The sequence below is a fragment of the Brachycentrus maculatus genome, unplaced genomic scaffold (assembly GCF_059751285.1).
Source record: "Brachycentrus maculatus isolate JH-2025_06_01 unplaced genomic scaffold, ASM5975128v1 h1tg000340l, whole genome shotgun sequence".
NCBI classification, from domain to species: Eukaryota; Metazoa; Arthropoda; class Insecta; order Trichoptera; family Brachycentridae; genus Brachycentrus; species Brachycentrus maculatus.
The window spans coordinates 69,762-88,352 of NW_028281089.1; the positions used below are offsets into that span (position 1 = coordinate 69,762).

General features: G+C 33.5%; 1 protein-coding gene across 2 annotated transcripts in view; it reads left to right on the forward strand.

Annotated features, from left to right (window-relative positions):
* Positions 1-14,122, forward strand: part of Pfrx (6-phosphofructo-2-kinase/fructose-2,6-biphosphatase) — a 40,686-nt gene extending 26,564 nt beyond the window's left edge. Inside the window, exons 1-9 of one of the 2 annotated variants that reach the window (XM_088269134.1) lie at positions 134-1,607; positions 6,689-6,814; positions 7,280-7,440; positions 9,706-9,840; positions 10,506-10,763; positions 11,060-11,278; positions 11,699-11,933; positions 12,074-12,201; positions 12,733-14,122. In XM_088269134.1, the coding sequence (XP_088125260.1) occupies positions 1,541-1,607; positions 6,689-6,814; positions 7,280-7,440; positions 9,706-9,840; positions 10,506-10,763; positions 11,060-11,278; positions 11,699-11,933; positions 12,074-12,201; positions 12,733-12,801 (1,398 nt within the window). In that variant the 5' untranslated portion in view covers positions 134-1,540 and the 3' untranslated portion in view covers positions 12,802-14,122. Of the gene's footprint in view, positions 1-133; positions 1,608-6,688; positions 6,815-7,279; positions 7,441-9,705; positions 9,841-10,505; positions 10,764-11,059; positions 11,279-11,698; positions 11,934-12,073; positions 12,202-12,732 lie in introns of those variants that run through there. The other variant, XM_088269133.1, reaches the window with a different exon arrangement.
* Positions 14,123-18,591: the final 4,469 nt, after the last annotated feature.

The window sequence follows — 18,591 nt, forward strand, 5'->3', positions numbered from 1 at the left end:
TGAATTAGAAACCAACAAATTGATGGCATTTGATTAACGTTTAACTCAGTTTATAAACTTATCAACAGATGGCTCTCTGGAAGTTTATTCTGATTTTGTTGCAATAATAGCATAGCTTCGTGAATTTTATTATGTAGTTAATTGTCCGTTGGTGCAAATACTAAGCGAACCGAAAGTCGTCCAAATATTATCATTTCATTTTAAAAACATCGTCGGTATACTTGTTGATTTATATTAATACCTCGGATTTATCAAGCGCAGTTATCAGTTATCTCTCCGAATATTGATTGCTCTTGTGTTCGAAATCCAATATCGGTTATCTCTCGATGGGAGATTGAACCGCAGGAATGATTAACTCGGGAGCAGCTATCACGAGGAGATTACGGATAATACATTAAGGCTTTAATTAAGCTACATCCATCAAGTAACGATACTTCGCGTAAATCCTCCGCTCACACCCACTTCTGATGTTATTTTTTGCACAACTACGCCTAATGTCATATTATCACTGTTATTAAAAATGAATGAGGATTACTATTAGTATAAGATTATGTAAATACGTTTTATATGAATTTGTATAACGTTGCCAGTTATCATAAACTAATACCCCTTATCGTACAGACTCAATTTGGATCTCTATATTTATAACATAATACGCATGTCAAAAATTAAAAGTCAGACAATAGACAAATTTATGCTTTTGTTCAGTTTTGTTTTTCCTTCAACGAAAGAAAAATTGTTAATAAACAAAGAGCTGATTTGTTTATAAATACATTAAATTTTAAACGATTTTCAAAAATACCTCTCTCGGCCCATGTTCCCATTAAAACTCAAATTATCTAATTCTAATGTCAAACTTCTGCCGAAGCTGATGAAAAATGAGGTTTAAATATGGCCTAAGTACAAGCCCTGTGGTATACCACTACCCGTAAAAGTTTTCTGCCAGGTTTTTTCATAACCAAAGTGTTAATCCAAAACTTATTTCATCATTATTATTTATCTTTTTAAATGTGAAAACACAGGAACATGACGTGAAAGCTCCCCAGACTACCTTTATTTTGTAATAATTTAATTTGTTATTTATCTTTGATTTAAAATGATTCTAAATTGATATCTTTGACCATCGTAAAGTAAGGGTCAGCTTCAAGAGAGCGCCATATTACAGCCAATTTAGCGTTTATAATTAGCCAAACATACTTAGTGTGTTTTGAAAAGTCGTGTTCAAAATGGCTATTAATTTCGATTTCGCACACTTTTACTATCGCGCTTGAATGTCGAGTATTATCGTAGCATGTTTTTTGTTTCATTCATGAGCTCCGGTTCCCGATATAGCCGTCTCACCCGCGGCCGTGTTGTGAATCCAGCGGAGGTTATGTCTTGTCTAGTTATGCTGTTTTAATCGTGTCGCCAGTTCGTAGTCCGCCGTTCTGCGCGAAAATGACTTTCTGATTAAAATTACCAATATTTCTAGAATTTGTTTGTTTTTCGCTCACGTTCGTTAGTGTTATCGTCTCGTCCGCAAGTTTGACGAGAGCTCGCCATGGAGCAGAAAGCGCACATGTCCATGGGGTGGAAATTCATGAACCGCGAAACGTTCGATACGATAGGTGAGTTGAATCGTCGATGATTAATTTATTCAGCGCAGCGGGCCGTGTGGATCTTTATCTTTGGAATTCGCACTGTCGACTTATTATTTTTTGGTCGAATGCTCGTTAATATTTTTATTGCTCATAAAATTTAATTAAGTTTATTAGACACATGTACTTTGGTACTAATTAATTGTCGGTACTTATTAATATAACCGTATACGCACATATAATCTACGTAAATATTTAATTATTATTTTTCTAATTTTTACTCTTACTGACATTTTTACTCATACGGACATATGAAAACACCTGTTGCATTACGTCACGTCCACCTGAGTTTTAGTTTTCACATAGGATCTAAAAACATTTTTTATTAATTTGAAATATAAAACAACACTTTGACATAAATAAGTACGTTTATCGAGCGATTTTAATTCCACCCAAGTATGCCCCTTTAATTATGTGTTATAAGTGTATATTTTATCGTCAATCAAACGAATAATTAAATACGCTTGAAATAATTCCTTCTTATTCAAATTATATTATACTGTGCTAGCTGTCCAGCCCTCTTATTTTCTGTTAGGTACTTATTCATTATTGTTCATTTTACGTAGAACTTCGAAATGCTCTTGCTAACAAAATATGTATTTAATCTTGAATTCAGTGAAAATCGCAGTTAGGTCATACGATTACTCGTAAGGTCATACGAGTAAGTCGCAGTTAGGTCATGTAGTAAAACTGCGTCAGAAAATTTTCAGTTTTGAAAATGCAAAATGAAATGTTAAAAATTCATAAATAATAATAATAAACCTTGATAAATATAAAGAAATGCTAAGAAGTAAGAAGGATCTTGCAACATCTGCAGTTTTGGTGCATGTTTCTTTACTACTGCGAAACGCTACTCTTGTGAAAACTGAAGCAGTTTCAACGAAGAACTGGAGGATTCCAGGGAATCTACCAGGGTAGATCCTTTTCTCCCACATGAAATGTACCGTACGATGTACGATATCATCATATTTTTCTTATAAAATGAGAAATTTGTACTATTATCTACTATCTTAATTATAAAATACTCATAAAACCTTAATATAACTTATAAATTTACTTATTTTTATAACTTATAAAAACTTGTCTGTCCTGAAAATGATGCGGTCAACATCAAATGTTATGAAAATAATCGCAATAGCAATAGAAATCCCTCGGCATGCAATAGTATAACAACTACTCGTTTTAATCTAATAAGATTCAGTCTATTTTAATTTTACTTCGCGTTATTTGATCTATTTCTGCATTCGTATCAAATAGTCTGCCTCGGCAGGATCACTACACGGGGTTACTACATACACGTAACTACATGCTGTCTCTCCCGATGTGTCGGAATACTTCCCTGGATCCAGCTCTCAAACACGATAGTTGGGTCGGTGGAGGAAGGAAACCGAAATCTACCTTTCCTAATCGCCTACACTTGCATTCCCAGATCGGACGAAATTAGCCCCTTGCGTGTTGTTAGAGCTTATTGTTTCAGTCATGATAGCGAATTGTCATCAAATATCGCCCTTTGAGCATACATACCATATAAGTATTGTGCATGTTCGATTTTTTCAGAGAACGGAACGATATTCTCATACAATATTGGCCAGGAATTGATAAAAAGTTCGTTGGAAATTTTGTTACGCGTAATGAAATGGGGAATGGCTGGATCATGGTAGGATACGAAGGACGATCGGCCTCGATAATCTCTTTCGTTAGAGGTAAAATATTAACAGGGTTTAAAAATACGGGTATTTGACTGATGATCTGATCAGAAGAAGCTAGAAGTTTATTTCTCCCGTGATTCTACGGCTTGTAATGGTTTTCCCGATAAATGCGTAAGTAAAATGTTTATGTTAGTGGTTTAATCGTTTTTGCAACTCTTTGATGATTTTAAAAATAAAAACTAACGCTCGCAGTTCGCAGTTCTCGTCTCCTTCAAGCGAGCTCACAATGTTCATAGACTAGACAATTATCGCGTATTGATCTTTGTTCTGTTTATAACACAAGTGTGTGCATTCTTAGATTATAATTAATTCACGCACTGTAATGTGGCATAGTTTTTTTACAACACACTTTGTCAAGTTCGTAATTTACAAGCTGGTTTTATTTGCTAAGAGTGCAGTTCCGAGTTACAGCGTGATGATGGGTGATTCTTGATTCTTGATCTCGAATCACGTGTCGGATACCTGCTGGTCCTGTACTACGAATATCAGGTTTCCGAGAGACTTGTTGCGGTTTTATGTTGATATTGCTCACAATTGTCATGGCCACCGAGAATGCGAATATCGAGGAGCGGGCGGGCGGGGAACTGGGGGTTGATGTTCAATGAAAATTATATACAGCAAACGATTGTACAAAATTATACTGGTTCTCAACTATCCGTTCCTGTATAAACGGGAAAGATTTTCAAGAAAAAAAATGTTTAGGTACTTAAAGCAATAATAAAATTCATTTACCTTCCGGTAATGCGATGAGCCGGACATCAGGTCATGTCCAATTAAAAAAAAATACATTTGGACTTTAAAAAATATATATATACTTATCGATTTTTTTTAACTTCCTTACCTTTCAATAACTCGTTTATTTTCAAAACCACATATTTATTTCGAAGATTTTTTTTCAATACAAAAACGGCGATTTAAAAAAAAGTCAAAATACCTGGATATAAAGAAAATTAAGTTGCTATTTAACCAATAATTAGGCCTTAAAACACAAATTACAGGATAATTCTCGTTACTGATGTTGTCACGCGTTATACGCGAGTCGATCTAATTGTGTTACAAGACAATGCATGACTACCAGCAGACCACGGGGTATATATAATATATGATATAAAAATGGTATCTTTTTTTAAATCACGTCAATGTATCGGTACAATTTATAATTTTTGGTAGAAAGGTGTCGAGACCAATAGCGCGCAACACATAGAACCCTTCACCCTTCACCCTGCGGCCTGCGGGCACATTTCTGCAACTCACGTAACGCTTGGACGACATTAATACTGAAAATGATAGTGTAAATTAATACAGATTGTAATCATTACGCAAATTCATGGTTTTATATGTTAAAATAACCAACTTAACTCGTTTTTCTACTCAAGTATGTATTTTTTCTTTTAAATTTTCCATTTTTCATTAAGAAACGTCTTTGCGTTACGTTTTCAAACACGTGTCTTTTTTTCGTTTTACCGCCATTGCTCGACGTTACGACACGACGCTCGCTCTCCTAGCGACCGTTCCCACGCATTCATCCTGATGATAAAAAAATACCTACATAAATAATAAAAATAAAAATCGCGCATAATTATGCCTTATGCATGCGAGATAAAAATTTGTGACGATTTTTACTTTAGATTATACACGACGTAAATTCGTTTACCTACCTACATATTGTTTTTATGCATTTTTTTACTTTTTCTTATTTTATGATCTCCGCCATATAATCTACTTCCTAGATACTTCATTTTGTTTGGCCGCTTAGCGGTTAGCGCGTTTGGCTACCGTGGCGAAGGTCCCAGGTTCAATTTCCAGTGGGAATTCCCACGGGAGTCGAAATATATATTAATGATTTTTAACTCTAACGTTTATTTTATATTATCCCGGACTATAGAATCTGAAGCGTAGGACTGATCACCTCGCCTTCGTGAGACAAAGGATCAAAATAACATTGCTCGAATAAAATGCAGAGCCTTATGCACCATTAGGTGCGGATAAAGGTAAAAGATTTTACAAGGCATAGTATGAAAAGCTACCAAAAATATAAAGATGTCATGTTCGTATTCTTTTTTAGGTAACAATAAAAAATATGTATATGTTATATTTAAATGCCTTTTTTGTCAATTATGGTAATTACAAAAGGGCAGAGGGGAATGTTTTGGTTTTTTTTTCTTCTCATTTACATTGGGGAATAATTGCTAAAACAGATTTTGCAAAGTAAACTGTAATTACCCATAAAAAGGAAACCGTGCGTACCCAAATTGAGTTAGTAAGTAAATTAATAGTTAGGAAAACGATCGAAATGGAAAAGATTTTTTTTCATATTGATTTAAAAATACCCTACATTATAAATTAGTTTCAAATAGATTATTATGGTTACCATTTTTTTTCATGACGCATGAGGTATATATTTTTTTGTTATAAAAGCTCATTGCGAAATGGATTATCAACATGGGAAAAATATTCTGACCAAAAAATATTTTCCATAGAGCTAAAATTTGGCACTTTTTAAAAGTAATATGTAGGTACTTAATTACTTTCACTAAATCATCCGCTTTGAAAATTTTGATGAAATATGTAAAGTAACAATGCGGCCATTGTATAAATGTGTTGCTATTTTAATTTATTGGCAACATTTATCTTTTTTTAAGAAGAATTTTGGCGGAATTCCAAAACTGATTATATAATTTTCTAATTATGGGTGGTTTGTAAATAATGAATAACAGGTTTTTTTTCTCATTGATAAAAAAATACGCTTTTTAATTTAATTATGGGAAATGTCTTATTCACTAAGCTAAAAATAATATAAACAAACATCGCTCTACTTTTTTTTGGTTTTGCATTAAAATTACACACTTTAGGTGATTGTCCACTACCCAGAATTTGACCGTCCTGCAGTCCGGTTTTGAAAAATGAAAGCGACTACGACAGTTTAGCGTGTTCGAATTTACACGCAACGTGTTCACGCACCGATCAAGATCACCGATCTGAAAAAATATGAACAAAAGCACATGCCAATCCAAGCCAATCGTCGTTTTAAAATGCTAATTGACATGCCGGACGGTAATATTCCATGTAATTCCGTGTAGTGGACAAACACCCTTTGGGTGAAGTTTATAATAAAATTTGACCGCTCCACACTGAAGGTATAAATCATCATGGTTCTCTAAACACGGACGTAGTGGTACAGTGCAAGCACTCTCTCAAGTTTCTAAGCCAGGATGTACTGTACATCTTTTTCATATTTTGCATTTGTATCCTTTAATTTTTTAACTTATATATATCTACAAAGTGAAGTTACTGAATATTTTCACTGTATATTGTTTTAATATTTATTTTATTTGTCCCCAGGGGAGAGAGCTAATTATGTGAACATCCCGCACGTGATAGCCATGGTGGGTCTTCCGGCACGCGGGAAGACCTACATCTCCAAGAAGCTCTCCCGCTACCTCAATTGGATAGGCATCAACACCAGAGGTTAGCCCGACTTAGCATTACATTACCTTAGTGATCCCATTTTATGAACATTGCAGGTTGTTGTAGGCATCCTATGCGAATGTGACACTTTATATCACAAAAGCGGCCGCATTCTGAGAATGTCAGGACGCTTTGCGTTCCACTATATAAAGAACACTAAAGCAATAAAAAACACTAGAGTGAGACTAACATTAATTAAAGATAGCGAAAACCCGCAGTAGATAATCACAATAGATAGCTTTGATCTAGTGATGCACATTTATAACTATAGGTGCTTTCTGTAGAGGCGTTTCTGAGTTGCCAATTTTGAGATACTCGAAATTGCCATAAGTCATTCAAATGACGCGTCACGTGTACGGGGAGTGATTCAGCTTTGACTCCCTTTAAATTGGGAATATTAACTATGTGAACAAAGTGGGTTTCTGTGAAAACACAAAGTTTGACTAGAGTGTTTGTCTGTTGCAGTGTTCAACCTCGGCGAGTACCGGCGGCACGTGACCACGGCTTACAAGAGCCACGAGTTCTTCCGGCACGACAACATGGAGGCCATGGCCATCCGCACGCAATGCGCTATGGAGGCGCTGGACGACGTCTGCCAGTGGCTGCAGGGAGGAGGTGAAGTAGCCGTGAGTGCAACAACTAAACCGACATTCTACCTTTTACACTATCTCACTTCTTTGGATGCTGGTTTCTTTTTCTAGACTATTGTGGTGAAATTAAATGAATCTGTAACAAACCATCATTCTGTCTCAAATGTGTAGTAAATATTCTGTCATGTTAATAAGATGACTGCTCCAAACTTAATTTTTTAATAATTTCTAAACCAATGATTCTGAATTCTATATCTTTGTAGATAGGTGAAGACAGTTTTAACATTACTTCTGGACTTCTATTTTCAATGTTATCTCCAGTTTGAAATCAGTTATTGTATCCGTGTTGTTAGAAAGCCAATGATACCTATAATTTTTTTAATTGTAATTTGTTTTTTGCCAAATAAGAATATAGTGAAACTTATCAACAATCTTTGATGGTTCCAAGAAGCTTATTTCACCCCCGACTTCATCTAAAAGCTATCATCTACAAGTATTGATAGTTTATATTCTCTTAATTATGAGAGTTCGAAAACTTCAGACTTGTGCATTTTTTTGTTTACACATAATTGTTGCTGACAGTGTTTATAATTAATATTGACGTACGCAGAGAATATTCTCAGTTGTTTGAGCACATACGTTGGCGCATGAGAGGATAAATTTTAGCCAAGTCTATTCGATTAGAATATGTATGTTTCTTTATGAAAGAACACAAAAACAAGCATGAATATTTGTAATTTTACTTTAATAATAGATTCTGTGCAGAATGAAAATACATTTAGATAGTTTGGCACTGGAGATGACAACAAAATACCAAAACATTTCATCTGCACACAAAAATAATTTCAGTTCTCGAGTGACACTTGACGTATTATAAAATGGCACTTTTAATCTAAATAATGAACAATATTATTACATCTCAAAAGTAAATAATGAAATGAATTTTATGTAATATCTCGTATCAGCATGAACTTCTACATTCCATGTTATCACTGTCCCAACACGTGATATCTATTTTTGTATTTTTTTTTACATTTTTGAATGTAGACTTTACATAATAATGTAAACACGAGTTGGAAACCAGTTTTCTGTCAAATATTTACGAAATCATTTCTCACTTCAACATTTCCGTGTTAACGGTTTCAATGACGTATATTATTATGCTCGCATATATATTTTTTCATTAATGTTTTCAAAACATCCAAAACTTTTTACCTCTTAAAAAAGATTACAGAATGATATTACACTCCAACACCTACCTTTTTTGTTTTTTTTTTTTATATCGTAAAAATAAAAAACGATTTATTAAGACAATTTATTTTAAGGCAAAATGTTTTATAATATTATACTTAATTTATAATGTGTATAAAAATTTAAGCAAGATTGTTTTTAAAAAAAGGCTGTGAAAACATTAATTTATTATTATTATAGAAATATTGAAAAACATTTAGCCTTAATGTTCAAAATATAAATGAATTTATGATAACCTCATGAAGGAAAAAACTTACTTTGATAGAGAAGCCTTAATGGATTTTACACTGAAAAAATGAATTTTTTTACATAAATTATTATTTTGAGTTGTGACAATTAAACATCAAATCCTTAAATTGTTTTGTTGATATCTACCATTTTAATAACTAAACCCTTTTTGGAAATATGCTTTTTTGTTGTTCTATATAAATATATATTTTTATAGAATTAATTAATTAAAAACAAGAAAAAAATATGTACACTGGTTTACCGCCTCTGCACAGAAACACTGCACAAGGAACTTGATTAATGGTTCTCTTTGAAATGTTGAACAAAAAAACAATTTGCTGGTATATTTTATTTGGATATTTTTTTGGCAAACGTCACTTCACAGATTTTAGAAAAATACAGTTTTTCAGCTTAATTCATGACGCGTTTAACACCATCTGGGCTTTGTCTTCAGGAGAGAGTAAAAACTATACAATTTGACACTTTGTCGTTTCCCATATGCATGTAAAAATAAAATAAAATGTATTTTTAGAAATTGCTAAATTTGACCGTTAAATTCTCTTATTTTTACTCTCTCTAATAAACTCACATCTAATAAAATTCTTTACAAATTAATCTGATGCGCAGCGAGAATAAAAGTGTTTTTATTTTATTTTATAAAACAATTTAAATAATTGTTATTGTTTCTATCTGGTGAAACACTATAGTTTTGGCAAAGATATATATTATTCAAAAACTGGGTTTTAATATGCGTCCACAGTTGTTGTCCACAGTCGTCACAAGTTGGCACATTTAATAAGAATGGTTCCCTCTGTTTTGCAGGTATTCGATGCCACTAACTCCACAATGGAAAGGAGAGAACTGATCCGGAATATTGTTGTAAATAAAATGGGCTTCAAACTCTTCTTTGTCGAATCTGTTTGTGATGACCCGCAGATCATTGAGCAAAATATTATGGTACGTTTAACTCTCGTTTTTCTTCTCCTGACTTTTATCTTCACACTGGCAGATGCGGTGTTATCTCGTTGATCATTGATCTCATTAACATAATCAGTCCAGCACTTTAGATACCAGTCCAGGGAGATATTGAATAAATAATAGAATGAAGAATTGATCATGAAAATATAAATATTTCAAGTGATTCTTTTAGCACTTCACCCATCCAAAATATATTGACCATTTGGAGAAAAGTTGTCCTTAAATGAAACATTAAAAAAAAACTTTTCTTATCACTCTTTACACGCGGTTGGCACACAGTCTATGACACCTTTGATAATATTGATCTTGGCGGTCGTCGTGATTTGACAAAATATGTCATTTTCAAAGCTTAACCAGAAAATTATCTAAATAGTTTTTAACTGTGGTTATTGTAATAAAAAATTCATGGTTTTCAAGAAAAAAAGGGTAAAAAAATAATAGATAAGTTATGTCTTATGGCATGGCACGGTGTGAATATCGCAATTGGATTAAATCATCGTGATGTGGTATTATTTTTTTCCTTCATATTCTGATTTCTATTTAGAACACTCCTGCTGGGTGAAAACCTACGGAATAGCGTAAAGTTGCCAGAATGCCGCTTGATAAATGTTGTATTTAACGTTCGTTCGATGTTCCACGTTCAGGAGGTGAAGGTGAGCAGCCCCGACTACGAGAACGTGAACATGGAGACGGTGCTGAGTGACTTCCTGCTGAGGATCGAGCACTACCGGGAGAAGTACCACCCGCTGGACGAGACCAAAGAGGCAGAGCTGTCCTTCATGAAGATCTACAACACGGGAGAGAAGGTGGTGGTCCACAAGCACGAGGGCCACATCCAATCCCGCATCGTCTACTACCTCATGAACATCCACATCGTCCCGCGCACCATCTACCTCACCAGGGTAACCACTCTAGTACTAGTATTGCACACATTCAGAGATGAACTTGTTCACCTTATTCTGGGTCCTTAAATTTATATGAATGGTCCGTTTTGACGGCTGACTTGTTGAAATTGAAATTGTAACAAAAGTTATTTTTTTCTCAATTTCTCGATTTCGATAGATGAAACAACTTAACCAGATTAGAATCCCTTCGCAGAAATAATTGTTTCTTACAATGTGACAATTTCATGTAATTTTAGTGATTTTTCTCTTTTTATTTGTTAAATATATGTATTTGGAAATGTTGTCGATTCCAGCACGGGGAGAGTGAGCAAAACTTGGAGGGCCGCATCGGGGGGGACTCGGCGCTGTCGCCGCGCGGCCGTCGCTACGGAGCGGCGCTGGCGCAGTACATTGCGGCGCAACGCATTCACGGGCTGCGCGTCTGGACCAGCTGGCTTCGTCGCAGCATCCAGACCGTGCAGGCCGTGCCGGCCCCGCAGGAGCGCTGGAAGGCACTCAACGAGATCGACGCTGTGAGTTCGCAACCACGACTTACCATAAACCCTTTTTTTAAATTTTATTTTAATATGGAACGGGAGGTTTTCTCAAATATTTTTATATATAGATATTTTCCCATGATATAGGATCTGTCATCAACCGACTGTACCTTGACCCAAAGGGCATTGCTGCTAACTATATGGGAAAGCAATAGCTGCAATCGCTAGGGCTATCGTGGTTGTACACCTGTACTGATACAAGCTTGTGTAAGCTGGACACTGCTAATTTGCCCACATTGTGTTGCATGAAATAAATTTCCAGTATTGTTCCCGCGTCAGCTTTCCATTTGTTTTTTTTAGATCTTATGAGCTTATGTGCTTATGCACTTTTTAGCTCATTAGCATAATAATATGCGATCAGTCAGATGGCATTAGTAATATTTATCTATGTTCCAGGGCATCTGCGAGGAGATGACGTACGAGGAGATCAGTAGCAAGTACCCGGAGGACTTCAAGGCTCGGGACCAGAACAAATTTGCGTACCGGTACCCTCGCGGAGAGAGCTACGAGGATTTGGTGGCGCGCCTGGAGCCCGTGATCATGGAGCTGGAGCGGCAGGGCAACGTGCTGGTGGTGAGCCACCAGGCCGTCATGCGCTGCCTGCTCGCCTACTTCCTCGACAAGTCGGCAGGTCACTATCTCGCTAGATCCTACTCGCTACTGCACACCGCTAACCCCCTTTAAATGCACCATATCTTCATCCTCCACCATGTACAATTCCAAATACACAATCGTTTTCGTAGTAATATTGGTGATGTTTTTTTTTTACAGATGAACTACCCTACCTCCACGTCCCTCTTCATACCGTGATCAAACTCACTCCCGTGGCGTACGGCTGTCGAGTGGAACACGTTAAGTTACCCGTGGAGGCGGTCGACACGCATCGTCCCAAACCAGTGGTAACTACACCCGTACTACTTACTTTACTGCCGTGTGTGACAAATACAACATCTAACGATGCTCGGGTATTATGTAGACAGATACTAAAATCTACATTTTAGATGATTGATATAAAATTGAGCATAGACTATATTGATAATTTTTAGTATGCGAGGATACTTTCATATAGGAGTCCCCCATATAGACATACTATTTTATTTCTTTGAAATATTTCACTTTTGAAAATTCATTGGGCATTTTTGTCCAGAGATATCTATATTATATAGGGACACAACATCTTTGCCCATCACACTCGTATATTCTTGATATCTTATAATTGCCTGAGTTTTATTCCGGTTGTAATAATCTTAAATGAGAGAATTATTGTATTTCCAAATTTTGTAACATTTGTTTTCAAATAATTGTTAAAATATACCAACCATCATCACAATTTGTATTTTATTTCACGCTTTTATTTTTTCCTACCTGTATGTATAATTTGTTGAATTTTTAGAATTAAATACAAATGAAGTTTTACTTGTGTTTTGCAGGATCCCGCAGATGAGCTTCCCACCAAGTCCTGTAACGGTGACAGCAATGCCTCGAACCAAGTCCAATAACATTACGTAGCATAGTGACAATCGGTAGTATCCCTCTTCACGGCAGGGCTACCGAGTGAGCTCGTCCGTAACACTACTGCGCAATGCTATTGTTACAGTATGACTGGCATTTACACATCCGTACTTGTACTGTTACAGTTACTGTCATCAGGGTGAGATTGTCACACTATTTAGTTTAACTAATTCATAGAGATATTTCCATATTTTTGTTAAAAGTGAGAGGATGTCGAAGCATGAATGAAATTCCACTTACCGCATTGTCATACATATTACTACGTACTAATGGCTAGTATAAATCTTATAGTAACGATGAGCTTGTCACTTCCGTGTATTTTTATATTGTTACTTATTTTAATATCTGGAATGCAAGTCGAGTGAAACTTACTTAATTTCCACTTAGGTTTAGTTCACACGGCCAATTGCTACATGTTCTTTTGCTCTATTCTTTTGCAACCTAATAAATAGTAGCTCTATTCACACATAAAAATATTCCATCTTAAAAAAAATGTCAAAAATAAATACAGGTATTTCATAATGTGCGTCGTTTGTTTAACATTCAGTGATTGCTTAAAGTTTTTGCAGCATAAGTCTACAAAATCACGTGCAAACGAAGTGCAAAATCCAATGTGTAATTCAACCTGCTAAATAACATGTAGTATAAACGCCATGCGAACCTGGTCTTAAATAATTACTTAATTAAATTTATTTGTAAGCGTTAATTGTTTGTTTTTATTTTATATACTTTTAATATGTTTTCTGATGTAATATCATCTTTGTTAATATTTTGTTTTAGGGAAATTCGAAAATAATTATGTACCTGAGAACGAACTCTTCAAAAGAAAACTACATGAAATGTGTATTTTTTATTTCAGTTCCTTTTATTTTTATTCTTAGTTGTATCTATTGATTCAATCATCTCACGCAATAAGGTCCTAAAAATTGAAAGAGTGGATTAAAAATGTATTTTCGTCTTAAAATGCATTATTGTCAGCTCAATATGTCGGCTCTCAGGTATAGAATTGAGAAATGTTGTGATTAACTTATGCCGTTGTACAAGTTAAAGAGAAATATTTGGTACGCTTCCACCAGTTCCGATATGACTGAGCAAAAACACAAATGAGTCAAATAAGCGATTGGAATTTAACCGAGTACTTTATATTAACTTATGCGGCAGTGCAAGTTGATAGTTTTACAATGGGATTCCACCAAGAATCGTGAATAAAATATAATATTCATGTGATGTCAAAATATTATTTATACAAATTTTATGAACTCGTGTGTCCCATAATACATATATTATTAATATATAATTTTGCCAAAATTTATTATATAAAAGAAAATAAAATATATTTAACTTTAAGAAAATCTCCAAGACTATACGTATTGTGATACGGGAAATGTTTCTCACGAACTACGAGCTTTTGTTCTTAGCGAGTCATAGTACTTATTCTCTGGACATCGCTGTACCACCCGTACAGACTTCTGCTTTCCTGATACAACTCAATCTGATCCAAGAGTAACTACATACATACTGCCCTTTATTACTGTACAAACGCACTGTAATCCTTAATGGATCCACATTTACCGTTGAACAATAGTTTCAACTAAAGTTTTTTTCAAGCCTCTTAATTGGAGAATTTCCTATTTTGCTCATTCAAAATCTGATCAATTTTTTCATGTGTAGTGATGAGTTATTTGGTTGTGTTCATACGAATCGTTATTGTCTCTATACAATAACTACTGATGCATATATGCAAATCATTTATTTTATATACTACATATCGCTTATTTGGAAGAAAAACAACACAAATAAAAAAGAACAAAAATGATCTCTTCCAAGAAAATTATTAATTTACCAAAAAATCTATTTGATATCATTAGTTTACTAAATGTTTTATGTACTATGTTTTGAAAACCAGCAATTGGGAGCTACAAAGAGTTGCAACAGAAAGAAAACATTAAACTGGTGCCTTTAAAAATCTTCATATATTGCTTTGTGTAATTTTTCTTCCCGACCTGCGTCAGTATCCTTAATTTTCACAAAGATGTGTTACAAAACTTCAACTTAGCTGCAACAACTTCAAAATCACGAATTCTAAATATTTTCTTTGTATGTAGAAGTAAAACAACAACTACATTTGTAGCTTCTTCTACTTTTATATTATTTGATCATCAGGCTAATCTGTCCTCATGATTACCTGTCTGATGATGTCAGTATTGACAAAACCTGGTCGCTGGTGGTATAAAATAAAAGTGGAAAAAGCTATAAAGTGTTGTTTTATTATGTAAAATGCTGTTCTAACGAGAAATGTCAGTGCAAATCTTAAATTTTCTTTACTGTCACGGCTATCATATTTACAGTTGTAGCTTTATAAGTTGATACGGGATTTATGAAGTGTCGATGTTAACCCGACTATATCCAGTTGATCGTACTAAATTAATTTCTCTTGTTCTTGTTGTATTTCTTTAATTTATTTACACCTCTTTTGAAGGCAATATGTGTATTGGTATTGTTAGATAAAAATACCTACATATAGTTCTAAGTAGGAAAAAAGTTGGGAACATTATTAATACTGGATACACTCTATTATGTAACTTTAGATTAATTATTGTTATCCTGTCATTGTAATATGTATATAAATGTGTTATTATGGATGAATTTTCACCACACTAAAGGTTAAAAAGCATATCTGGCGAAGGTTGGCAGTCCTGTGCCTCAAAAATATGCGTACTGTATTTTACCAGCAAATTTCCAGAAATTTCATGTCGATATATAAATCCAGTGCGGGTTAACTAACTATGTACATTCATATTTACTCTTTTATTGTTCAATAGAATAATATAGACTGATCCTACATATATCCAGATGATTTTGATTTTTTTTCAGTACTAATGATTCCTTATTAGCATTATCTAATAGTTTATCAGTCGGCTCTTGTTTATAGTACTTTCTAAATTCACAAACATATGTCAATATGTTCCACCGACCTTTTAAATTCTCACATTTTTCTGAAAAATAATTGTGTAACTATTTAAAAATACCTGTCTTGTACTTATCTTTAAAAATAAACTTGATGTATACTTTACCTCAATTTTTAGAAGGAATTACCACATCTGGTATGTTGATCATGCCATACCCTTAAATGAACAGTAAATTACATATCCTACTCCCAAGTTTTAATCTGTTTTGAGGCATATCGAAAATGGTATTGGAATATGTGGAATATGTATTTTAAGTTTTATTTTGCTATATTTAATTTTAAAACCTATGTCTAAAATATTTGTTCCTGTACGTAAAGTTAAACTCACATTATATTTATTTTAACACACTACCAAAAGCCAGTAGTCAGCTAAATAAGTGACCAAACACTGGTAAGTTGGTTTTTCCAATGTAAATTCAATCAAAAATGATACAACAACAAAATCCAAACAACAATAGATGTAATTTAACATTGGTAAATAAAGTTGGTTGATTAAATTTTTACTTAAAAAAATGTTTCAATAAAAAAAAGGTAAATAACGTATTAAACTATGTTTGTATATTATTCTGAACATTTCTATATGACAATAAATTAACAACTGAAAAGCTTTTCTATTTTTATTTTATTTGACCAGCGACTGGTTTTTCATCATTACCGATATCATCAGACTGGTTTGTTCTCATAGTGACCTGTCTGATGATGTTAGTAATGACAAAAAACCAGTCATTGTTTGAATATAATAAAAGTTGAAAAAAACTATTAAATTGTTGTTTCATTCTTAAATAAAATACAGTTCCACTAAGAAATCTTCGTAAAAAACTCAAGTTCGATACATATTGCTACATTGCTTAAAATACCAGATTTCTTACTTGGCAAAATACATAGTTTAAAATCAGAGATGCGATTTATATACATTCATGTATTTCAATTTGAAGAAATATATATTTTGGTCTAATACCAGTAATAAAATCTTTATACAATCTTATAATTTTATTCCATAATTTAATAAAATCTGAAAACTTACCATTAATATTCTTTTTTTATGTACTGTAATTTAGTTACACTTTTCCCATCTCCACACTTAATGGTGCATAATGCATAATTTTGTATCAGAACAGAATTCTTAAATGCCTTTTGTGAAGGACATAAAGTTATTAAAGCCTTTAATAAAGGTACAACAAATTATGGCATGACAGAAATAAAGAGAACCGCATTTGTATGCATTCAAATCGACTCCTCTACGCAAACTATCGTTGGCACTATGAATCAATGAAAATGCTTATTATTTTACTTTAAAAGTTTTATCAATAAGCCACCAAGTGCTTTCCCCTAACCAAGTCCCTTCGGAATAGTTCCACTTTACGATCTATAATCTAATTAAATTTTACAAACAAATAATAGTAACATTTCCAAGATTAATTATAATTATTGGGGTTTATTGTTTCATAAGTTCTTTTCCGTTTTATTTTATCTATGGAAATGCATTTTTTTCTTCAAATAACAGATTTGTACTAAATGCGTCATAATTAGCTCAAATGCTAAAGGCAGGTAACCGGTGTTATACCTCAGATACTTACCTATCAAAAAACATTTTACCATCCATTATTTAAGTGACACATATTATTGGCTCCGCAAAAAATTGAACAAGTCAAATATATTAATCACTGGACAATGGAAGCAGGCGCAGACCGAAAGTACCTGATATTTGGGTATTTTACTGTCAAAATGTGAAATTAGGATTAATGTTGACAACATGTTCTATTTATAAAAATAATTATAAATATGTAAGAGTAAATATAATTCCTTCCTTGGTACCCGCACAGGATAATGGACTACTTAATATGCAAATATTGTAATTATTATTACATATTGTATATCTATACTTAATATTTTGTACTCTAAATATGAATAAAACCTACATTGAGAATTTAAGTATTTTTATGTTTACCCTGAGAATATTATATTTATTAAATTGTTTAATAGACTGTGAATTGACAAGATTATGAGGAACACTGTGTAAGTACATCTGAACTGACTACTTCATACTTGATGCATATCATAACTGTATCTTCAACATAATGAATCTTAAAAAAGTGCTGACATTTGTATCTAAAATGCGTGATATGTCACATGGAATACATCGCACAATTTAAGAATTATGGTCATCAATCATGGATAGAATGGTGAATGAAAAAAACACAACTTATGACAGGTCGTAAGTCCTGTAAATACTTAGAATTTAATTTTTCCATCTAAATATATTTATATATATATATATATATTTTATATATATTTCATTCAATTCGCCATTCTATGTAAATACAATTCGATTAATCACTCCTGGTCCTAAACAAGTTAGACAAGGAGAATCAATACTTTTGGATGAATTGGAAGCGAGGTAAAAAAGTTGACAAATACAACAAAAACCTCATTTAGCAATTAATTTTTTGGAATAAAAAAAATGTTTCATGAAATAAGTAAACTAAGCGTTTTGTAAAAAAAGCAATAACTATCACTAACTAATTAACCATCACGCCGCTTCCCCATAGGGGTAGGCAGAGAGAATAGAACGCCACACCACTCTCTTTGCAAACATTCTTCGCCTCTTCCACGTTCATGCATCTCATACATACAACTATCACCAAATAACATTCAAACAATACATTTGTTTATACAACTACAATGATTATGACTCTTGACACTATGAATATGATGGTCATTAAATAATCAGTAGGCAAGTAATGAACATGGTCTAATTATTACAAGTAATGTGATATGCCAGTGTGGTCTGATAAATTTTTAATCTGAA